The following is a 25,504-nucleotide window of genomic DNA, read 5'->3' as shown; positions in this document are numbered from 1 at the left end:
ACCTCGTATGCCATTTCGTTTACTTCTCCGAGCAACTTTGTACAGTCATACTAGCTTTGTGGACAGAAACGGAGCTTAAGCAATTTAACAACAGCTTGGCCACAAAGGGGCAAAGGCCAGAATCAAACTCAAATCTGACTACAGAGCCCAGGTTCCTAACCCCTCTCCTAACCTCACTGTGTCTGTTTTCCTATCTACACTTTCCCACTCCAAAATTCCATGCCTTTATGAACTCGCACTAAATCAGTGGAACCTAGAAGCAGAAAATTCATAATACACACACACAACACACACGCGCGCGGTTTCAGGGTACGCTACTTTACTGTGTTTTCAATGGACACCATCTCAGATGACGGGGAGTCCTTCCTGTGAAAGTTCTACATTTTTTATGGACTCACAACTCGATATGGGAGTTAATCTGGACTACTGATTCACTCCGATTCCACCCACTTTCACACTAATACATAATTCATTAGTAGCAACGGCTGATCACAGAGCAGAGCAAGGGAAAGACAAGGAGAAAAAAAAATACAAATTTCTTCAGCAATTAATTTATTAGCCTCCGGGCCGAAGCTCAGTGGGGACTGTGGGCTGACAGAGACTACAACTGATCATGGAGCCAGACAGACCACCCCCTACTCCATTTTTCGAATTCATCATCAGTTTGAAAATCTTTCTTCTAATCACTGGCTAATAATGAATCCTTGCACCTCCTGAGGTTTGACTTGCTGCCCACAGCGAGAAGCTCTTTCAACTAATTGGATTTCTCTTTCCACTCGGCAGGCATTATCGATGGAAAAAGACACATACACTCTGTGCACATCAGAAGCAAACATTTCACATCTGGGATGAATAAGGTGCATTGCACCTCAGACCCAGCCGCGTGGGACAGAGGTCCTGCCCACAAACGGCTTTTTCTTTATTTCTCCCAATGCCACGATACCAGCTACTCACTTTATAGGGAATGAGACTGGTAAATTGGCCAGAAGGGACCTTGAGCTTCTACTGTTAGCTGTCAGTGTGCGTGGGGAGGCAAATCCCTTATTCTGGAGTCAGTCGGGGTTTGAATCTTGAATCTACTGGACTGAATGCCCTGAGCCAAGGGACCTCTCCTCTCCCTCTCTGCCTCAGTTCTGTAAAAGGAACCCACCCGGAGGGGCTGTGCCAACATTACACACATTCTATCCACTGTTTTGTCACCTAAGTGCTCAACAAATGTTTTGTAATAAATGTTACTGCATAGACTGCATATGAAGCAGTTCTGCCTTAATTTCAAAGGCAAGGCCGCTCTTCTATAATATGACACCAGTCTAACTTCATAAGATCTCTAGTTTCTCAAACTAGCACGAGCATTTTCAAGGAAGAAGGGGATGCAGATCTAGACCATTTCATGGAATGCGAAGTCCACACTCCATCGATCTTCTGACTGCAAGGGGAAGACAAGAATTGCCCCCAGCATCCATCAGACTCAGAACTAAACAGTCTGGCCACAGTGAATGACCCAAAGCGTTTCAATTTTCTCCCCTCCTCCTTGCGTCTGAACAAGTCCAGGATGGGCTCCTGACAACCTGTCCAGGGTGAGCAGCAGAGGGAACAAAGCCCACCTCTCACCTGGGACATCACCACTGCCATCTCGAATGTCCCCACGGTGTCCATGTTGGCCACGATGATGGGAATCCCTGAGTAGGTCTGCTTCGAATTTCGAAAGGTGAAGGTACGCTCAAGATCCACCTATTAGCAGAAAGGGAAAAGGAGTGCTTTGCTCTTTAAGTGGTTTGTGAAGAATTTCAAGAGTTTGGAGCAAGGGAAGAACAAAAAGGAAGCGCAGATCCCTGGTCCCTTGGTCTCTTAGGAGCTGAGCCAGGTATTCCAAAGACAGGAGAGTTCTTCGGGAGACCAAGTGACAGGTTGTCATCCAGGGACAAAGCTGAACCGGCCTCGTTATGATCCTCAAGCGCCAGTACAAGGCACCGGACGTCCTGCCATCAAACCAAACCTCGGGACCAGAAGCTTATCTTCTTCACTAGCCTCTCCCCACCCACAGCCACCTTCTGTCCCCCGCCTGATCCATCCTGACCCTAAATACCCACATACATGCTATCTTCCCCACTTCCAAGCACCAGAGGGACCATTCCCCTTCTGGAAAAATTCACTCCACTCTTCCCTGGAAGCATGGTTTTCCCTTTCATTCCTACTCTCAGAGAGAACCAGACACTCCAAATTTTCACCCTGCAGTGAGCTGCAAACCATTAATCCCTTAACCTGTCGACCTTCCCGGCGGCTTTGTGATTCTGAGCATCTTTCAGAGAGCTGAGAGGAAGTACTTGCAACCAGACGTCTCCGTATATCAACACTTGCTCCTTTGACATGCAAATGGTGGAGGGAGCGCCCTCCCATTGTAATGTAACTCCAACTTCAGGGCATTTGTGGCTAAGCCAGCTATCAGGAGTCCAGAGCTAGAGTTAAGCCAAGATGGGGGGCTGAGCAAAAGCCGTGCACTAGGGCCCCACGCTCACCAAGAGCTAGCAGAGTCAGAACCACTTCTTTGACCCAAGCAGATCCAAGGCTTACAGGCTCTTGGATCCATTTTACACCCTTTTCCTCACCCCCTCTTACCAGAGGAAGGCCACCCTTCCCCCACCCCACACCACATCAAGGCTCCACTGCCCAGGTTGGTTTCTGGCTGGGTTCAGCCAATGAAGAAACTGGGTAGGAAACTAAAGGATAGTGCGGGACAAGGGAGGAGGGCCTGTATGTAGTCAGGGCATGTCTCCCAGAACCCTCTGCCTTGGCCTGCATGGTCTTGGTTCCGGCTTTCACAGAGTGATCGCAGGACTTGGGCTCCAGTAACATGACCTCCTCCCCTCTGGAAGTGGTTTTCCACTTTTGCCAATCTCTGGGGTGCCCCAATATCTCATCGGGCATGTCAGTGGCGTTCAGAGAGCCTGCATTAAATTCCGTTTTACACGTTCAGCACTATTTGAGGTGGACCTCGACAGGCACAAGACCATCCTGGAAGTGGGTGCCTCCCCAAAGGACACCAGTGGGAGACAGAGGCATGCATCTTGGGCCTCTGAAATAATTCCGACCTACATTAATCGTGGCTTCATGAGTACATCGGCAATTATCATTTCCTACCAGTGTGTACCTACCCTTCCCCTATCCCTTTTCATTTGAGACAACTTTCCCTTTGCAATCACATGTCAAAAAACACCAAGGGACACCTCGGGCCATTTAGCCTCTCCACACATCTCCCTTGTTCTCTACACAACTCCATGTCCAGGAGGCTTCCCGGGTGAATGACGTCATAGGTATGTCTGCTCTGGCCTTAAAAGCAAAGATGAGGGGAAATGAGATGCAGTCACTGCACGAGCAGGTGGGGCAGCTCACTCATTCCCTTCTCTGCTTCCTTCATTATGATTCCTGGCTCTACTTCAGTGAAGCAAGTTCGATTTACATTCTGAGAGCTAACTGAAGGAGTCTATCAGTTGCAACTTTCTGTGCTCCTGAGGGCACTCTAACATTCTGGCTTTAATGGCTTAAAATAATCAGAATCCCTAGGTCTCAAATGACTCATACTCCTCCCAAGAATAATGGGGAAGGCTGCTATACTCTACACCCAGCTGAGCTCACAGTGGGTTCTTCTGGGCACCCCAAGACCCTATCCACAGTATGGAAAAAACAGAGCTCTTCATGGAAAAAGGTCAGCCTTGATAGTGAACTCCTGCCCTTATTTCTAGTCTTCATGTGGTAGATTCCACGCTCTCCTTAATTCTAAGAATGAGAAATAAAATTATCTTCCCCAAGTAAGAATAAACTATCGAGACTACATAAAAATAAGAAGTTTTGGGTTGCCTATGTGGCTCAGTCGGTTAAGCATCTGCCTTCAGCTCAGGTCATGATCCCGGGGTCCTGGGATGGAGCCCCATGTCTGACTCCCTGCTCAGCGGGGAGCCTGCTTCTCCCTCTCCCTCTGCCCCTCTCCCGGCTTGTGCTCTGTCTCTGTCTCTCTCTCTCTAATAAAAAAATAAAATCTTTAAAAATTTTTTTAAAAATAAAAAGCTTCTGCACAGCAAAGGAAATAATCAACAAAACAATAAGGCAACTTATGGAATGGGAGAAGATATTTGCAAATTATATATCCGATAAAGAGTTAGTATCCAAAATATATGAAGAACTTATCAAACTCAACACCACAAAAAGGAATAATCCAATTAAAAATGGGCAGAGCACCTAAGTAGACTTTTCTCCAAAGAAGACATAGAGATGACCAACAGACACATGAAAAGATGCTCAACATCACTCATTATAAGGAAAAAGCAAAGTAAAACTACAACGAGATATTACCTCACACCAATCAGAATGGCTAAAATCAAAAAGATGAGAAACGAGATGTTGGCAAGGATGTGAGGAAAAAGGAACCCTCCTGCACTGTTGATGAGAAGGCAAACTGGTACAACCACTCGAAAATAGTAAGGAGGTTCCGCAAAAACTTAAAAATAGAACTACCCTATGATCCAGCAATTGCACTACTGGGTATTTACCCCCCAAAATACAAAGACATTAATTCAAAGGGATACATGCACGTCTATGTTATAGCAGAATTAGTCACAATAGACAAATTATGGAAACAGCCCAAGTGTCCACCAACTAACGAATGGATAGAAAAGATGTGATAGATATACACTGTGGAATATTACTTGGCCATAAAAAAAATGAAATCTTGCCATTTGCAACAACATGGATGGAGCTAGAGAATATAATGCTAAGGGGAATAAATCAGGGAAAGACAAACACCGTAAGATTTCACTCATATGTGGAACTTAAGAAACAAAACAAATCAACAAGGGAAAAAGAGAAAGAGAGACTACCCAAGAAACAGACTCTGAACTATAAAGAACACATTCAGGTTTCCCAGAGGGAGGGGGTGGGGGATGTGTGAAACAGGTGACGGGAAGTAAGGAGGGCACTTGCTGTGGGAAGCACCAGGTGACGTATGGACTTGCTGAATTACTATATTGTACACCTGAAACTAATATTACACTGTATGTTCACTCTACAATATAGAACACTATATATTTTAAAAAATAAATTAAAAAAAAATTTTAATTATCTTCCCCGATCTTATCCATACAGACAAAAAGACACACACACCCCCTCAAAAAACACACCACTTGTTCACTGAGAGAGATGTTTTAAATATTCCAGCCTCCCAGGAACAAAACTTGGCATTTAATCTGCCACAGCTGGTCAATGCACCAAATATAGCACCTCCAAGGGAACATAGAGTCATAAACCAGCCCTCTCCCACCTCAAAAACACATGTTTCTGCTGCCCTTTAAACACACCTTCATTAAAGTCAGTCCTACAGCCCAACACTAGGGGGCGAAAAACAAAATGGGGATCCACCTACCCCATTTCTAAAGACCTCAATGTTACGATCGAGCCAACAGGCCTACCCAGAAGCACAAGCCTTCTACATCGTGTTCTATCTTCCCACCTTGACAAACACAATTTCATTAATCCCCTGGAAAGTACCAGTACATGGTGTCATGGGGAGCCAGTCCCTGGCCTCCAGTCCACACCCTCTCCTCGTCCCACACAAATCCTGACGTGCACACACAGACACCCCAGTCTGCACACTAAGCTCCATGCACACACACATCCACGCTCACGCACAGCTGCTGCTGGACCACTCTCTGAGGTTGGGGGTGGGCACACCAGCAGCACGGCAGGTCCTTGGGAAAACACACCTTGGAAAGGAGCCCTTGCCTGCCCTGAAACTAGCCTGAAGTCATCTGGGCAAGGAAATCCAGGATCCTGAGTATCTGGAACATGACCTACAGGATAAGCCTGGCCCACCGGCCCTGTCCAGTGAGGAAGAGGGTACAGGGGAGCAGAAGGGCGGTGTGGGCTGGGGGCCCCTTTTGCCTAGATCTATGGTACTGATTGAAGCAATTCTCTTATTAAATAAATTACTATCTGTCTTTCCTGTAAAAGCCGTCTACAGGGAGAATCCCTCTTATTTTTATAGTCCTAGTGGCTCAAAAGTGTGGAAGAAATTAATATCTGACCAAGGGGTAAGAATGATATTGTACTTTCTAGGCAATGCTTGGTGGGCCCCAGCCCAGCTTTCTGAATGTTCTGTCCCCTGCAGGCTTCACCACCAGTGGGCAGGACCTGGAGAAGCTTGTGCAGATCCACAAACAGAAAGGACTCCAGCAGCAAGCCCAGAGCATCTGTGTGCACATCAGAATCATTGTAGGATGGTTTCCAAAATACACATGCTCATGCTGCTCCCAACTTAGTGAGAACCTTTGTGTTGGAGACAATGTGTGTATTTTGGAGTGTCTCCCTAAGTGATTCGTTAAGAACAATTCAACTCAAACCCTCTAATTTTACAGAGCAAAATTTACGGAGGCTGTTATGGTTTGCAATGTGTCTTCCAAAAAGATGCCAAAATGCCAACCAGCGGTACCTGTGAATTATAATAGGGCCTTTGCTGATGATCAAGGTAAGACAAGATCAGGTCCATCCCAGTATGACTGGTGTTTGCAAAATGGGAAAATGTGGACAGAATGGGAGAACGTGGTATAAAGATGAAGGCAGAGACGGGGAACGAGGCCTCTACAGAGCAAGGAACACCCAAGACTGTGGGTAAACAACCAGAAGGTAGGAGAGAGAAATGTAACAGATTCTCCCTCACAGCACTCAGAAGGATGTAGCCTGTGGACACTTTGATCTGGAGCTGCTAGCCTCCTGCACTGTGAGACAATAAATTTCTCTTGTACAAGTTTGTGGAATTTTGTTACAGTGGCCCCATGAAACTAACACAGAGCCAAGGTACTAAAATAGAGCAGAGGTTGGACTAAAACCCAGGTCAGCTTGCTCCCAGCCCTATATTCTCTTCACTGCCATGCTCTGATCCCCTGTGGGCCAACCTGCTGTGGACCCCCAGGCTCCATCCGACTTCCCTGGATCTGCTGGTAAAAATAAATAAATAAATAACTAGTGAGTTTTAACATTGTGTCGAGACTTCTCTGTCCTAGGACAAGTGGCCAATTTTCGGCTGCAAATTTCTTCATTGTTGGACTTCCAAAGTTATGGCTGTGTTAGTTAAGTTTTTTGTTTTGTTTTTTTTTTTAATCTTACCCTAGGTTAAGGGCTCCAGTGGGACACCAGAGCCAGGAATGCGTTCTCAAGAACGGATCAGGGAGTCAAGGAATGACTCGACCTCCCCAGTGTGTCAGATAAAGACAAAGTTCTTGCTTCAATCAACAAACATGCGACTTCTTTTGAAAGGATTACCCAAAGGCTCCCATGCAGCCCTGTGGGACTTCATTCTTATGTGCCAGGGACTTGTATGGACAGTGGAGAGATGACCTCCTATCCGGCACAATCACAATAAGGGAGCTGACCTCAAATTCATTTTATAGGACGCTTGCAGAAACGCCCCTACAGGAGTCCTAGAACCCCCTACAGGAGTCCTAGAACGTCTAAGTGGGAAACCACTCTGCCTTTCTCTCCATTTCCTGCTCACTGCCTGATGATCCAAGAGCAGACCTACCTCTCAGCAAAACTGTTACAGTGATAAATCTTGTCAAGAGTCAAAACTCCCTTCCCAGCCAGGTCTGCTCTGACAGGCTATGATTTCTCTCCCCTGGCTCCATGCAACTCTGCTCACTGGTTAAGCTCAAAGGCTGTCTTTTTACCATTTTAGTTTCCAGTTTGCATGCAGGTATTACCTCTGTCAGGTGACGCACATCCTAGACTTCTATCTGATCGCACAATGAAAAGTTTTGATCATCTCCCTATAAGAAATTTCAGGCATCCACAACAAACTGAGAAAACACTGATTAGAAGCCTACTTAGATCTAGGGCCAACTAGATGCCTCCAACATCACCAAAACGCAGATTATGGGATGCAACCAGCCAGGCACCTACACCATTAGGGGAACCAACTGCAAAGGTGATTCCAGTTAACTCTGGCTTCCAGGCACAGAGCTGGTAAGCACCCACAAAAACAGAAATATGAAAACATTTCTCAAGGGCACAGAGTTCTCACTGCAACATGTACATGGAGATTGCAGGGTGCCACTGGACACCGGGACATTAATAGTTTCAGTCAGCCCGAAGTATGAAACCAAATGATGCATGACATCATACCATTCTCTGGAAAAGAATAATTCATTCTATTACATAAATTCTAAATGTTTTACCTTCTCAAGATGCTGCTCGGCTCAGAAAATACGTATGATCTATCCTTGTTTTAAACATGTCATTTTTCTTAAAAATCAAGTTTCTCTCTCCTAAGTGAATTTTGAACAGATACTGAAAGAATATTCAGGCCACCACCCCACTATTCGTCTGCCCAGAATCCCCACATCTTGTCTTGTTCTGGCCTTAGGTACAGTCTACCTGCTACCCAAACTATTTGTTTTTCTTTCAAGGGTCTGCCCTGCTCTTGTGGCGCCTTTAAGGACGTGAGGAAGGACTAGAAGAGGGTAGTCCAATCTAGAGTGATGAGGGTTAAACCATTCCTGGCCTCTGGCAGTCCTGTCGGGTCCCAACCTCGCTGGCTCCAGCTGCCGCCCCTCTTGCTTGAGGTCACTTGTTCTGGTCACCGGCGGAAAGAGGACGTTTCCTTAATCCAAACCAGCCCCCGGCTGGCAACGCCAGGCACTGCAGTCAGGCCTGGGCACAGGCGCGCCGCCGAGTTCCTTGCAAGGTGATTTATTTATGATTCTGTGGCGCTGAGCCTTTGGAAGAGGGTGCTGGCTCGGCTTCCTCCTGTTTACTCCTGCAGCTCCAGCCTCCAGATGGAGTCATTTCCTCACCTCCTTCTCCCGCTCTTAGAAGACCAGGCAAAGCCGTGATCACCAGCATACCCTCCTCCGGGGGGACTCTGCTTTTCTGAGCAACTAGTTTATCCTTCAGGCTTTCACCTTCCTCATCCCCAGCGGGGGCATCACTCCCTCTCCCCTGGGGCTATTGCCAGTCCAGTAGCCGCCTGTTCCTCAGGCTTTGATCTCATCAACACCGAACCAGCAAAACTGCCCAGGGTGTCTCTATTTGCCTCCCACCCCCACACACCCCTACGCCAGCGCTTTCTGCTTCCCTAGAACTGGGCCGGACTGCAGCTGTCCAGGAAGCCGGGTGCCACCAGGCACGAGTCCTCAGCCTCACTCCCAGCAAGGTCACTGAAACGTGGGAAGTAAACCCTGAACTTTTGCCGCCCTGGAGTTTGCCTGTTTTTTCAGACATTAAAAAAAAAAAAATCCATTGCTGGAGCTGATACTAGAGCAGCGAGCAGCAGTTCTCCGCACCGAGAGACAGTGCCAAAATCACAAAGCTCTCCAGTTGTTTGTCCTCTCCCTTTACACCTGGGCTCCAGGGGGTCAATTCCTCCAGGGGGTCAATTCCTCTATGCACCCCTCCAGCCACCCCCCGTTGTTTCTAAGTCAGTGGGCCACTTGATCTTTGTTCCTCTGTGGTCTAGTCGGCTGTGTACCTCCCCCCCTGCCCACCGACCGGACGTATTTAGAATTTTACACCGGAGCTGGGTCCCTTAAAGATACCTCAAATCCTGGCACGGAACCAGCCGGCTTCCCACTTTCTCAGCAGGTGGGGAGGCCGGGGTGGGGTGGGGGGGTCAGCATCCCATCCCTCAACAGACACACGGAAGAACCGGCAAGGTTATCACCTCCCACCTCCTTCCACCGTCCTCTCCCGAGCCACCCGGAAAACAAATCCCACCCCACTGCGGCTTTCGGAGGGCCCCACCTCGGCTCGGCTCCTGAGGCTGCTTCGCTTGGGTCGGAGCAGGACATCCTGAAAGTCCAGCTTGAGGTCTGCATCTATGCGTGGCATGGTGCGGCTCGGCGCGCGGAGGCAGGCGCCGCTACAGCTCGCAGCTCCTTCTTGCGGCGCGGGCGCCGGGCGCTGGAAGGGCGGGGAGAAGGGGGTGTCTGGGCGTGGGGGGGTGCCGGGGGCGTGGTGGGCGCGGGGCGGGGCGTGGGGGCGGGGCGTGGGGGCGTGGGGGCGTGGGCCCTCTTGGGAGTGACTTTTCGCGGCCGTGGGGCGCGCAGGCTGCGCCCTAGGCCGCTGGATCCTGCAGCCGCGCTCGGCCCGCCCTTCCCGGCTCCAGCTCACCGCGCCAGGGCAGTGGTGGAGAGGGGAGAGGGGTCTGGGGGGGCCGGGCGGGGTAGGCACAGACCAGTGGCTCCGAAATCTGCCAGCGGGACATTTTTAACAAGCCTCCTCTTCCCTCCCGCTGACAAGCCTTGGCTCGTCGTGGTGACCGAATTGGCGGGGGGTCGCGGAAGAAGGGGGAATGCGCAGCGTCATGTGGGACACCGAGGTCCCCCCATAGGGAGGAGACTTGGCGTATGACCGCCTCACCCTAGGGAAAAGGCGGCTCCCTGGGAGATTTTGTTTCTTTCTCTAATTTCAAGCCCCTTGTGCCCATCAATCGCTGAGTCAGACCTCTGGCATGCCAAAGAATAAACCGTGGGGAACTCAGATAGGATTAAGGAAAAGTGTGTGGGCAGGTAAATCTATTTGGCCACAATGGGGAGGAGGCAGTTTCTGTCTCCCCCTTTGGATTTCAGGGGTGTGTTTGTTAGAATAAAAGCAGTGAAGTGTATAGTCAGCGCAGATCCTGGAGTTTGAAGGACCTGAGTCCCCTCTGAGGGTTACCTGTCATGTCAGTTTATTTTTCATTCACTTGTTGACTCGACTGGGAGGAGCCTTCATTATACATTATGGATGTGCTTAAATGCTTGCCCTGTGCCTTCTCAGTCGCTCAGAAGAACCCACTGAAGAGGGAGCTACTTTGCAGATTAGGCAAATGAGGATCACATTAAGGAAATGACTTGCCCATGGTGGCCTTAAAGTTAAATATAAATCGCTCAGTCATTAAAACTTACTGCAATCTTAACTAAAAGTGCGTAAGTCCAGAAACCTCTCTCTGCCTGGGTTCAAAATCTGACCCCACAGCTTTTTAGCTGGGTGACCTTGGGGAGTCACTTTATTTCTTTAAACCACAGGGTTGTTTTTTTTTAAGATTTTTTTATTTATTTACTGCATCTATGAGAGAGAGAATGAGAGATAGAGAGCACGAGAGGGAAGAGGGTCAGGGGGAGAAGCAGACTCCCCGCTGAGCAGGGAGCCCGACGTGGGACTCGATCCCGGGACTCCAGGATCATGACCTGAGCCGAAGGCTGTCGCTTAATCAACTGAGCCACCCAGGCGCCCCTACAGGGGTTTTTTTATAGGTTAAAAGAGAAGAAAAAGATTTAACCTTGTCCTCTCCCAGTCTTTTATGAGAATTAAATTGTGTGCATGTGTGTTTGCACAAAATTTATATACCCCAACTTGTTGAATCACTCTATTGTGCTCCTGAAACTAATATAACACTGTATGTTAACTACCTGGAATTAAAATAAAAACTTTAAAAAAATAAAGTGTGCTGAAACAGAAATAAACCCAAATTTATGTTCCCTACTTGCTCAGTAAACTGTAGCTATTTATTTCGGGTCACATGTTACATTATGTGCCTCATGCTTTTTAGCTTCAAACTAGCTTGCTAGCTTCACAGAGGCAGGAATCACCTTCACTTTCTTGTGGTTGTCTGTGGCCTCCAACTCTTCTCAGTGAACTCATACTCGGTGTGGCTGACCAGAAAGATACATCCCAATGCTCATTGAACACAAACGGCTGCAAATGGTTAAGGGCCTTCGCCCATCTCACTTGCTGTCACTATCTTTGCCCCACAGGAAGTTCTTGAAATTTCAGGGAAGGAAATGAAAGTTATCAGAGAGAGCAATGAAAGTAACCATAATGAGTTGGGCCAACGAAATTTTTAGAACCCTTGTCAAATCGCAGGCAGATGTGCTGCTTATTCCAAAATAGTAAAAGGGAACCTAATCTGAGTACCTAATCTGATCTTGAGTTTGTAATTAAAAAAACAAAGTAAGGGGCGCCTGGCTGGCTCAGTGGGAAGAGCATGTGACTTGATCTCTGTTGTGAGTTCAAGCCCCACATTAGGTGTAGAGATTACGTGAAAATAAAATATTTTTTAAAAAAGTTTTTAATAAATAAATATCAAACTAAGATATAATTATTCTATAGTATGGTTATTTAAAAATTATTCTCCCAAAAGGGGGGAAAAAGAAACCCTAAACTTGTGAAGCATCTGCCCCTGGGGTATAGTATGGGGGTAAGGGGGGAGAGCTTTATATTTATTGTTACCTACGCTGTCTTAAGGGAAAAGCATCCTTGCCTTGAGCTTCTTCCTTTGCCCCTGGGGATGCTACCGCTCCTCTTAGCTTCTTGACCACTCTCTCTTAGAACAGGGACAGAAGCTCACTTCACACCATGCATTCCCTCTCCTTCTGGAATGTTCTGTCATACCTGCTCTCTTCTCAGGCACGAAATCATACCCCTGTAAGAGTCAGCGTGACTCCTTGAATCTCCCTCACCAACCTAGACTCCTTTAAAGGTCCCGCTGTACTTCTCATTGCACTAATAATAACAATAAAATTCACCTTACAGTACAAGGACTTCATGTAAAGGTTCTAACTCCCAACAGAAAAATTCCTGAGATATCTGGCATCCAATCTAACATTGTATTGTCTAAGGGTAGAGTAGTACCAAAAATGAAGGGGTGCCTGGGTAGCTCAATCGGTTAAGCATCTGCCTTCTGCTTAGTTTATGATCTTGGGGTCATGATCTCAGGGTCCTGGGATGAACCCGGTGACAGCCTCCCTGCTCGGCAGGGAGTCCGCTTCTCCCTCTGCCTGGGCCCCTCCCCCAACTCGTGCACTTGCTCTCTCTCTCAATAAATAAAATCTTTTAAAAATATGACATGGGAAGATAGCCTCCAAAATCACGCAAAATAAATCCCACTTGTTTATTGCCCATAATACTTTTACTTATTAATGAATTCAGTTTGCTACTGTTTTGTTTAGGATTTTTGCATATGAGTTCATAAAGAACAATAGCCTGTAGGTCTCCTTTCTTTGGATATCTGTATCAGTGGCCTCATAGAATGAGCTGGCAAGTGGTCCTTCCTCTATTATCTGATTGGGATTAGTTCTTTAAATATTTAATAGGTTTAAGCAGTGAACTAAAATTATGTGGAATGATTTAAGTTTATTTGGTTTGTTAGTTTAGTTTATTAAGCATTTCTCAAAATCCAGAAATTATTAAAATTAAGTATGAAAAAGTTGGAGATAATTCAAAATTATAGCATTTAATATTACAAGGGTAAGAAGGAATTTGGGCATAACTGATATTTTGTGGATTCAAGAAAATTTGTACCATTGGATTAACAGAACAGCCTTCTAATGCCAATCAAAATGTATATTTGAGTAATCGATTTACAGGAGTAGAAAGTGAAATGTATTAAATTTATGTAGATTGGTGGAACATTTAAGAGAACACAAGTTTTACATACAGTATTTATAAAAAGTTGATAAATTATTTTGGAAAGCTCAGCTAGTCAGAATTTACTTCTTTATCACGCACAATACTTGATGGGGACCTTGTGAAACGCAGATTATGCCTCAGTAGGTCTGGAGTGGCAGGGCTTTGCATATCTTTAACATGCACAATAATCACTGAGCACCCTGTAGACAGGCAGGTTTCATGCAGTAGGTCTTGGGTGGGGCTAGATTGCATTTCTAACAAGTGCCTCCATAAAGCCAAGGTTCCAGGGACCACACTCTGGAGTGGCAAAGTGGACAAGTGAGTGTTTAAAAAGGAAATCTAATGGATTGTATTTATTTATTTATTTTATTTATTTATTTATTTATTTATTTATTTATTCCTTCCTTTTTCTTCAGAAATTGAGAGCACGCAAGATGGGCAGATAAGCAGAGGAAGAGGGAGAGGGAATCTCAAGCAGACTCCATGCTGAGTGGGGGAACTAGATGCGGGTCTTGATCTCACAACCCTGAGATCATGACCAGAGCCGAAATCAAGAGTTGGACACTTAACCGAGCCACCCAGGCACCCCTAATCGATTGTGTTTATAAGTGCAGTTTAAAATATTTGAAAGTACTTAAGTGTGTAAATGAGACTGAGTGATATTCAAAAGCCTTTTAAAGGTGATCTTTCAGATTTGCTTGACGTAGAGGAAGATTTTTAAGTAGACTGTATAACCTTAACACAGGAACAAGTTTTTAAATTTGTACTTTGGCTAAAGTCAATCATAATTTTTTTTTAAAAAGTCAAAATACCTGAATGGCTATTTCTGAGAACTGCCCACAGGGATGTCCAAAACTCGTAATGTAACCCCAGTTTTTCTGCATGCCAGACATTGTGCTGGGTGTTCTATGTGTGTGTGTTTAGCTCTTCACGTGACAACACTATGAGATGGTCACCATCACTATGTCCTCTTTACAGGTGAAGATGCTGAGCTTGCCCAGATTGTAATATTAGCTGGGGTAGATGGACACGCAAACCCAAAGCTGACTCTTCACAGCCTTGCTCCCCCCAGGCTATATTGTCACAACGTGTCACAGAGCATCCGTCCCTACTACCAGAGGTTCTTAACTTCGGGTCCAAAACATCAAGAGGTCCCTAAGCTCCGTGAACCTGGGGTCTGTGAACCTGAGTGGGAAAAAAAGTTATGTCTTTATTGTCACTAAATGCTCATTGAAATGTAGCATTGTCTACAATTATGAATGTGGGCAAGAGACCACGGTTTATTAACACCACCTATGACTTTCTCATCGTGCCCCCGGATACTTTCCTCCCTCTTCATAATCCTTGAGATTGCTCATCTCTACTTCGAAAGTATGGTGGTTATTAAACATGCTGTCAGATCTTGTCGCTTAATGCATTACTGAAGAGGCCCAATTTGCTTATATTTGATACCTGTATTTCCAAAAATCATTAGTTTCATTGGCAATCTTGTGTTTTATTTTATGCATTTAAAAATATTACTCTCAGGTTTGCACTTTCAGGCAAATTTCTAGGAAATTTTCTCTCTCTGTCTTTTCTTAAGATTTGTGTACTACATTACTGTATTTGATTGTTTCTGCATAATTAAAGAAAAAGAATCTGAGAAGTAGTCCACAGGGATCTTATGTCACAAAAAAAGGCTAAGACCACCTCCCCACCCCTGGCCCAGGCTCTTAAGTTTCTCAAGGTCAAGTGACTTATTTTTATCCTGTAGCCGAGACCTGGCATGAAGGGTGTGATCCTTTGTAGAGTGAATCAGTGAAGGTAGGTTTGTAGGAAGAAGAAAAATGAAACAGAACCCAAAGGTAGAGCAATGGCAGCTGCTTGGGTAAACACTGGTTCAATCTGAATCTGAACTTGGGATTAAGATAACTCTTTAGGACCAGAGTAGGTCCAGGCAGCAGGGTGCTGAGGGGGCCTCTCTCTGAGGATCACACAAGGAGTGATGCGTCCTTACATTTTCCTTTACAGGCCCCCAAACGGCTCTTTCCAGTTGAGCAGGATCTGCGTCTCTACTTTTTATTATTTTTTATAATGGCTTTATTGAGATATAGCTCACATACCATACAATTCACCTTTCTAAAATGTACAATTCAGTGATTTTTATTATGAGTTGTACTGTTATCATCACAATACATTTTAGAACTTGTTCATCACCCCATAAAGAAATCCAGCACCCATTAGCAGCCACTCCCCATTTATGTCCTTTCCCACTCCCAGCCCCCATAACCTTTGACAACCCCCAATTTACTTTCTGTCTCTATGGATTTTCCTGTTCTGAACATTTCATATAAATGGAATATACAATATGTGGTCTTTTGTGACTGGCTTCTTTCACTTGGCGTGTTTTCGAGGGTCATCTATTTTGGAGCCTGCATCACCACTCCTTTCCTCTCTATGGCCAAATTATGTTCTACTAGTCCTCTTAAATTTCATACCCCAGGGGGCGCCTGAGTGGCTCAGTCGTTAAGCATCTGCCTTCGGCTCAGGTCAGGATCCCAGGGTCCTGGGATCGAGCCCTGCATCGGGCTCCCTGCTCGGCAGGGAGTCTGCTTCTCCCTCTCCCACTCCCCCTGCTTGTATTCCCTTTCTCACCGTGTCTCTCTTTGTCGAATAAATAAATAAAATCTTAAAAAAAAATTTCATACCCCAGATGTCTTGCTTGCTTCACTGTAGTCCCAGTGGTGTAACTACTGATAAAAGGCATTTCTGATTTCCCAGGCAGGAGAATTCTGCAGGAGGGTGACATACCTCCATGACAGCATCTGGAATTTCTGGAGCTGATTTTCTGGGAGGCCATGCTCCTTATCAAGAGCTTTGGAGGGGCGCCTGGGTGGCTCAGTCGTTAAGCGTCTGCCTTCAGCTCAGGTCGTGATCCCAGGGTCCTGGGATCGAGTCCCACAGTGGGCTCCCTGCTCAGCGGGAAGCCTGCTTCTCCCTCTCCCAGTCCCCCTGCTGTGTTCCCTCTCTCACTATGTCCCTCTCTGTCAAACAAATGAATAAAATCTTAAAAAAACAAAAAAAAGAGCTTTGGAGATTGGTATCATACCTGACAGGTCACCGATCCACACTCCATAGGGGCCAGGCATGGGGTCACATCCAAGCCTGTATTCCAAGTAACATCTCTGGGCTGGGTTTCTCAGGGGGGCTTTGATTAAGGGCTAAGCAGAAATAGAGCAGGGGTGAATATAAATTCTGAAGGTCTCAGGGTATAAGAGCAAAACCACTGCTTCTGATTCTCTTCTTCCCTCCATTTCGTCACCCTTTAACACGGTACAGCCTTCCCCCTTACACACACACACACACACGCACGCACGCACGCACACATGCACACTCTTGAAGTACATTGCTATCTAAACCTTTTGCATTGTCAATAACACTAATATAATATAGTTCATAGCAGAGGCCACAGCTGAGAACCCATGGAAAGTATGTTTGGTTTGGCCAACAGAGAACATCTTAACATTTTTGAACTAGTTGCTAACATTTAGAAATTGAGAATTTTTACATTGAAACTCTGAATAACTAGCTCACCTTTAGAAATCGGGAGGCCTGTCCCAGTCAGGCCATCATCCCCTCAGAAAAACACCACCTGCTAGAGGTAATCAATATTGTCCCGTGAGATGGGGCAGGTGGTCTCTAATACATGAACAATTGACTCAACCCTCCCGGCACATACGTAGTCATTTAAGTTCTCAACCTCTGATTGATAATATATGCTGAGAATAATGCCTTGCTTTGTACAGAGAAAGTAAATATAAATTTAATTTGCTCATCTTTGGGGGCAGAGAAATTTGTGTGCACATGTGTGTGCATGCTTCTTTAACTTATTTTCATTAGACAACCCAATGGTATCATGACAGAATTTAGACTACTAGATACCAAAACAAGGGAATTTGCCTACAGGATATGATTCTACCTTTAAGATAACACTAGAGATTAAAACCTATTGCCATAGTGTTCTAAAGGTTGTTATTATTACAGCGAGTCAAAATTATTCTGGTATAATCATCATCCTGGTGATCTCATTTCTTTTTATGAAAATCTTCAGTGTCGGACCTCATGTAGAAGGGCAGAAAATAATCTGCAAATTAAAATTTCCTGCAGAGTTTTCCTTTATGCGTTAACCTGGCCTGGAGCCAGTTTATTGGAAATGTTTTCTTGTACATTTTTTTGCTGAGGTAGAGCCTCCCCTTCTTAACTAAATTCTGTTTCCAGCCTAGAGAATGTTATCTGACAAATTGCTTTGACTTTGCTTTTCTTGATTTTGCCATAATTTCTACCTCTGAGGACGACTTCTTACAAAGTCAGATACCTTGAAATATTTGATAACACTTAGGCCATAATCATTATATTTTCAGATAAATACAGCCACATGCCCACAGGTGATCATTTCTATTTCCTTCCCAGCCCCGCGTAGGAGGCCTCCCTGCTTCTCCTTTGGGTGTGAGGTCCTTGTGAATCTCAGGGCACAAACTCTGTGTGCCAGAAATCTGTTCTTTACTTTCTTTCAGATAACTAGGAGTTGATTTCTAGCTCCCTGTCTTTTTTTTTTTAAAGATTTTATTTATTTATTTGAGAGAGAGAGAATGAGAGATAGAGAGCACGAGAGGGAAGAGGGTCAGACGGAGAAGCAGACTCCCTGCTGAGCAGGGGGCCCGATGCAGGACTCGATCCCGGGACTCCAGGATCATGACCTGAGCCAAGGGCAGTCGCTTAACCAACTGAGCCACCCAGGCGCCCTCCCTGTCTTTTTTAAAAAATATTTTATTTATTTATTTGAGTGAGAGAGGGAGCAGCACAAGCGGGGGGAGAAGCAGAGGGAGAGGGAGAAGCAGACTCCCTGCTGAGCAGGGAGCCCAATGCGGGGCTCGGTCCTGGAACTCCGGGATCATGACCCGAGCCAAAGGCAGATGCTTAACTGAATAAGCCACCCAGGCACCACTCTAGCTCCCCATCTTGCTAAGATGAAGGCAGGGATTCACTTCCAGTTGTCACTGGGCCTCTCCTCTACCATGTATGGAGATCTTACAGTGACAAAGGGTGGAAGCTGGCTCTCCATCATTGGCCATACCGGTGGTCCCATTGTCTTGGTTCCCAAAGTCCCTTATGGTCCTGTGGCTCGGATGCTTCTTTGCTACTTTCTGGCAAAGGAATTTTGCTGAGATTGGGAACCCTATGCCTGGGGTTTCCTCCTTGGTCTCTGCGCCACACCTCCCAGGTGCTGATACAGGGAGGGACAGGTTTGCAGAAAACAGTCTCCTTTCCTGAATCCAGAAACTATCTCCCCTTCTCCACCTCACCCATGTTCTCCCTAAACTGCTGTCCTTCTCTCCCATACCCTCACCCCCAGGACACCCAACACAATCTCCTCCTTGTGTTTAGGCTTTCACAAAAGGCAGGAAGAGTGGTGGGTTTTTGCTTTCAGCTCTGCAAAAATTCCCTAGTTAGGAAAACATGAAGAACTTTGATGTGTGCTTGAAATGAGGGAATGAAAAATATACAGAGAGCAAATTACAAATTAGGAGTTCAAGAAAAGTATCTGGCTGCACGGTATCAGATTACCAATATACAGCTAATAGAGGTGACATTTAAGTACACTTTCCTTGAAAAAAAAGGGAAATAAAAGAAATTTAAAAAAAGAAATAAAAAGGAAGTCATTTATTCTATTCCTTCAAAAAGCTCTTTGACCAACCTTGAACCTGCTGACTATTCTAGCTAGCCTGTTTGAATGTATCAAAGCAAATGGGTACATAATCATTTTTTAAAGCAGAGTTATTGTCTATAAAGTTCTTTAAATGTGAACAGCTGCTGTACACAGGCCAGATGTCATATTCTTGAATGAGAAAGCCAATGAGAGTTGTGAAGGCTTATGATAATATTAGCTAGCTTTTGTTACCATACTCTAGAGATCCTATTAAGTGTTTGTGGTATACTATGTCATTTAATCCGCAAACAATCTTATGCATTAAATACAATTTTATACCCAATTTACAAATGTGGAAGTTGAGGCATGTTGATCAACAATGCAATTGGCTTCAAGTTGGACGCAAAGATATCTCTGCTTCCAGGACCCAAATCCTAACCAGTATACCATACTCCCTCCTGGCCGCACGAGTGTTTTATTAAAATGAGATCAAGGTAGTGAAAGGAAAGAAGGAGAGGCAGTAGCAATTTCACGTTACTGGTATTACTGAACCCCCGCTATGGGCCAGCACCCGTGTTCTTACATGGAATTGCTAAACTAGACCATTTTTAAAAATAGAGGGCGGATTCCTTTCACTGGTTTCCAGTTTGGGCTCATCACTGGTCTCAAGTGCCTGCGAATGACACATACCTCCTTTATATGGACATGCTATTGTGTGTCTGAATATTTCTTTAAAATGCTATTCCACCATTTCTTTTTCTTTCCTCTGTAAACTGTACATTTTTTAAAATGTATTTATCTATTTGAGAGAGAGAGAGAGCATGAGAGGGGGGAGGTGCAGAGGGAGAGGGAGAAGCAGACTCCCCGCTGAGCAGGGAGCCCGATGCGGGGCTTGATCCCAGGACCCCGAGATCATGACCTGAGCCAAAGGCAGATGCTCAACCAACTGAGCCACCCAGGTACTCCTAAAGTATACATTTTTAAAAAGGTCAAATGGGGTGCTACTTACAGCCAGGTTTATTCTGGGGCCATCTTCATTCTTAAAGTGTTGGCTCAGAATAGCATGTTATCCATGAAGGCCCTTCTCTGCACAGCCCTTCCCCTTTCCTACTACACCAAATTTAGATCCTGTGCTTTAGGAAACCAAGTACTACCTTAACTGCGTCCTATCTATTACCAGTCCTGCACAAGAACTCTCTGGGCACCGTCCACCATCACTTCCAAATTAGGACTTCTTGGCATTTGAAACTTGGGGGCTGGATCTGGTCGGTCGCTCAAAGCAGTTCTTTCCATTTATAGTTGATTCTCATTATTCACAGTAGTTATCTTCTATGAAGTCGCTTTGGACCCTGAATTTCCGAATACTAAACTACAGTCCCCAGGGGAAACACGGGGTTAGGTTCCCGTAAACCTCTGGCCACAACATTTTCATGAACCAATCAACATATTTTATTTTTTTTATTTTCAGTACGCTCCATACCCAACTGACAGAGCCAGTTACATGCCCCAGAACCAGTATTTGCTCCATAAAACACATTGCGGCTTCCTTGCACTTACAGATACTAGATAGTGCTTCAGCCCTTATGCTTGAGGCCATTTTAAATGACCAAATTGCAAACAAAACAAAACAAAACAAAAAAAAACACAAACGTGAAAAATGTGGCATTACATAGGCTGCAAAAAAGACACTGAGAACTGAAATAAGAGGCTAGAACATCACCTTGTTCAGCCTCAGCTGGGAACTTGCAAGTTGCACAATGTAAAATTTTCACCTTTCTGCACATGTCCCCAAATGACCAAGTAGTGCGGCAAATATTGATCTGGGGGTTAGAAATAAATTTTGTAAATTTTGAACTTGCCAATACAGAATCTGCGAATAATGAGAATCAACTGTATCTCTATCCCGGACAGTACCATGAGTATCACCTTACTACACCCATCGGCACCGTCTCTTTGCTTGGGACCTGCTGGCAGACTCTAAACACTAGCTTTTCAAGCCAGAAACCCAGCAGGTGCAGTTTTGGCTCCTTGACATTTCTCTCTCCCCAGATCACCATTCCTTGGTCAGAGAAAATTCCCAAAAGCAAAAGAAAGTCAGAAAGCATCTACTCTGTTTCATTTAGGATCTCGTTCTCTCTTCATCCTCCTGCTCAGGGGGTTTGAGAGCAGGCATCATCCCCAATGTCCCACCCTCCATGGTGCCGATGCTCTGTGGGGACAAAAACGCCTTTTCCAGAAAGGCCAGGAACACTACCATTGTACTTAAGACGTACTTATTTGTTTGCTTAAATTCATTTGATATCTTACTATTGCTTTTCTTTTCTTTTTCATTATGAATATTTCAGCATTACAGGAAAACATCCGGACTATTAATAAGCTAAACGAAATTGTTGCTACTCAACTGTAATTGACATATGGGAGTGGCAGTTTCACAGGACATATGAGGAAATCTGGGCTTATTTATTTTACTTTAACGAATCTTAGCATTTTGCCATCTCTATTTTGGAAAGTTATTTTTTAAAAAGAAGTGAGAAAAAAAAGCCACCCTCCACTCTGGATGCCACTTGCCCTTCCTCTTCCTCTTTCTTAGAGGCAACCACTGTTCTAAAGCTCATGGGCTTGTATTCGTACCACATATGTATCCACAGACAGTAGGGCCTCAAACAAATGGTATCCTACAGTATTTACAGTATTGTGGAAGAGTTTCAATCTGAAATGGAGCCAGAGGATATAAAATAGAAAATCTCACACATGTGCTGTCAGGAAAACAAAACTTTAGGACTGAGAGACTGATCTTCCATAAATGCCCAATTTATAGAAAACTGACAATGTTGGAAATTTCTTGAAATGATCTGGAGATGGTTTCCAGAGGCATGAACAAGAAATGACTTAGGTCAGGTGGATCTCACGAAATAAGCTGAATTGAGCTTTGTTTGCATGACTGGACTGGTTTTGTCTGCTGAAGGAATTTCCAAAGCTGGTCTCCATTTGTTTTGATTTTATCAGACTCCGACTGAATTCTTTTCTCTTTATATTCCCTACTCATACATACAGCCTACCGCAAACCCTCCATGGATGACCTGTAGCTTGCTATAGTTTGCGTGTCCTGAATTACAATTCCCCTGCTCTTCCCGAATAAACTCATCTTTTTTGGCGATTTTGAGCTTGCCAAGGTTTACCTCTCTTTTTAGGTTGACGGTATCATACAGCGCCTCCTTGGCTTCTTGCCTTTTCTGTCAACAAGACTGGTCTAGAGCTCCCCATATGAACAAGATACATGTGACCAAGCTTGCCACCCATGGGGCAAGAAAGGATAATTCTCCCTCAGGGGAGGGGCAAAGAATATTTTTGAGTAATAGTACCTGTGACAAGTTCTTTTCAAAATGCTTCCTCTTTTATCAGTTTTAGTTTTATTTTTTATTTTGAAAAATTGCAAACCTGAAGAAACATTGAAGAGTAGTGCAGGGAGCACCTGTAAAAGCTTCATTTAGATTCACCACTTGTTAACATTTGGGATTTTATTTTATTTATCTCTGACATATATTGTTCTGGACTGAATTGTGTCCAAGATTCATATGTTGAAGTCCTAACCCCTGGCACCTCAGGGGTTGTATTTAGGCATAGGGTCTTTAAAGAAGTCATCAAGTTAAAATGAGGCCATTAGGGTGGGTCCCCATCCAATGATAATGTTGTCTTTATAAGAGGAAATTAGACAAAGACATGTAGAGAGGAAAAATCATGTGAAGTCACAGGGAAGAAGATAGTCATCTCCAAGGCAAGAAGAAACTGAAGGGGTTCAGAACAAGACTCCACAAAGTGTGCCACTTTCACATGCGGACTATTTTGAGCTGAAGGCAATCAAGACCCTGCAGGCTCAAGAGAAATTTTTTCCCTCCCTTAAGTACCTAGAAGAATTCAAATTGGGGGTCTTTCCCAGACTAAGATTTTTATCAGAGTTGAATTTTATCTGGCAGGGCAGACATTTAATTACCAAATATCTGCTCTTCTATTGTCCTGTGAATTTTCCTTCTCCCCTTTGAAGCCCCAGGCCCCAGGGCCCTACCCCATTCCTTAGCTCAGGATGCCATATACACCCCATTTTACCTTTCTGTCTTTGAACCTCTCATGTATTTGGGGTTCCCATATGTATGAAATTAAATTTGATTTCTCTTGTTAACTTCTCTAATGTTAACCTGATTATTAAACCAGCCAAAGAATCAAGAATGGTAGAGGAGAAATTTTTCCTCCCTCACAAAACTAACACTGACAACCTTGATCTTGGACTTCTAGCCTCCAGACTATGAGAAAATAAATTTCTGTTGTTTAAGCCACTCAGTTTGTACTATTTTGTTATGGAAACCCTGGAAAACTTATATATATATATATATACATACACACACACACATATAAACACATACATATATATACACATATATAAATATCCATTTAAAAATAGATTGCAGACATCATTATAATTTATCCTAAGTATTTCAGCATGCAAGGATCCAAGGATAAGATCATTCTCTTACATAACCAAAATACCCTTATCATATTTAAGAAAATTAACCTTTAAATTAATAATCCCACCTAATATACTTTTTATATTAAATTTTCCCAATAGTCTCAAAATATCTTTTACAGCCTTTTTTTTTTTTTTTTTTTGCTTTAGGGTCTGATCAAAGTTTATGCATTGGGTTGCTGATCATGTTTCTTTAGTCTCTATTGATTTAGAAGAGTGCCCATGTCTTTGTTGTTGTCTTTCATGACATTAAATTTTGGGAAGAGGCTAAGCCGGTTTTCATAGAATGTCTCATGTTCAGGATTTGTTTGATTGTTGCCTCATCATCAGGTTCAGGTTAAATATTTTTGAAAAGATTACTACATAGGTTATGTCTTATATCTCCCACCTCATATCAAAAGACATATACAGGTCTTTTCATTATTGGTCATATTAAGTGTCTTCATTTATTGTATATGTGTGTTAAGTTTTATTTTATGATAATTATAGATTCACAGAAAGTCGCAAAAATAATACAGAGAGATCACATATACCCTTCACCCAGTTTCCCACAATGGTTACATTCCACATAACTATGTAATATCAAAACCTGGAATTTAATATTGTTTGGATAGTTCTGTGTCACTTTATCACATTTGTGGATTCCTGTCACCAGCACCATAATCAAAATACAGAACTATTCTGGGGCACCTGGGTGGCTCATTCGGTTAAGTATCTGACTCTTTATCTCAGCTCAGGTCATGATCTCAGGGTTGTGAGTTCAAGCCCTGTGTTGGGCTCCATGCTGGGCAGGGAGCCTACTTAAAAAAAAAAAAAAAAAAGGTACAGAAGTATTTCATCACCACAAAAGTCTCCCTTGTGTTACCCCTTTCTAATCTTGCTCACCCATTTCAAGAATGTTGTATAAGTTGAATCATATGTGCGAGTACATTTTTAATACTTTTTGCTGTTTAACAAAAAAAAAGATCTTCATGAGGCAAGAAATAAGAGGACCAACCACCCACCTGAAGTTGGCTGACTATTTCACTTTAGTTATTAGCATATCAACATATGGGTTCTCTTTTATAGTTGAAAAATATACAATATCCCCTTTCTTTCTCACACACATAAACATACACCTTTCCGGAAATTGCTTGAGGATCCAGAGAGAAGGGAGGCCCTTACATCCATAAGTGAAGAGACTTAGAATGCACATTTGAAAAACAATTAAAGAATACATTTGAAAACCAAGGTAAAATATACACCTGAAAAGAAACTCAGATGTGTCTTTGACAAGAATGGGAGTCATAGCATTAATTCAGAGTTTTATCTTTTTGAAAAGTTGATGTTATTTGTATAAAAATGGGATAGGACTCATTTCCCTCATCATTCAATTCACACTCAAGCATTTTTAACCATCATTCTTGCCAAAGGACAACGTTTAAACAATTTAGTCATGAGTTGGATGTCCTTTATTCAAGGGAACACAATCCATGGATTAAGGGAATGCTGTGCCTTAGATGCTGTGGAGCACTCTTCCTGAAGGATTTGTAGCAAGAAGGAGGTTTATAGAGCTTTCGGAGAGGCAACTCAGAAACAAGGCATAATTGGCTAGGAGGTCAGAGATTTCCTTATAAGACTACCAGACCTAACTCCTCAGGTAAGTTCACTAAAGCTTGGAGGATGGTGATTGGTGTACATTGGGTGTCCTTGACAGTTGTTTCTCATAAGCGCAGGCTGACTTAGGATTAAATACCCTAAATATGTGATTTGGGCCAGGTCACCGGGCCTCCATTTTGTGGGTTCCGATATATGGATTAACTTTATCCCACATTCATTAGACTATCATTATAATTTTCCAAGAAGGACACTTAAACATCATCATGATA

The 25,504-nt window shown here is 44.0% G+C and overlaps 1 protein-coding gene across 4 annotated transcripts in view; it reads right to left on the bottom strand.

Moving 5' to 3' along the window:
- The window catches only part of GMPR (guanosine monophosphate reductase), a 45,090-nt gene extending 35,155 nt beyond the window's left edge, over positions 1 to 9,935 (bottom strand). For 3 of the 4 annotated variants that reach the window (XM_028107408.2, XM_028107410.2, XM_028107411.2), the window contains exons 1-2: positions 9,784 to 9,935; positions 1,612 to 1,731 (exon numbers count right to left, since the gene is read on the bottom strand). In XM_028107408.2, coding sequence (XP_027963209.1) covers positions 1,612 to 1,731; positions 9,784 to 9,870 — 207 coding nt within the window. In that variant the 5' untranslated portion in view covers positions 9,871 to 9,935. The remainder of the gene's footprint in view (positions 1 to 1,611; positions 1,732 to 9,783) is intronic. The other variant, XM_028107409.2, reaches the window with a different exon arrangement.
- Between the last annotated feature and the right edge of the window lie 15,569 nt (positions 9,936 to 25,504).

The sequence above is a fragment of the Eumetopias jubatus genome, unplaced genomic scaffold (assembly GCF_037043125.1).
Source record: "Eumetopias jubatus isolate StellerSeaLion01/CBP00866 unplaced genomic scaffold, mEumJub1_p1.0 scaffold_6, whole genome shotgun sequence".
NCBI lineage: Eukaryota > Metazoa > Chordata > Mammalia > Carnivora > Otariidae > Eumetopias > Eumetopias jubatus.
This window is presented reverse-complemented; position numbering and strand designations above follow the sequence as displayed.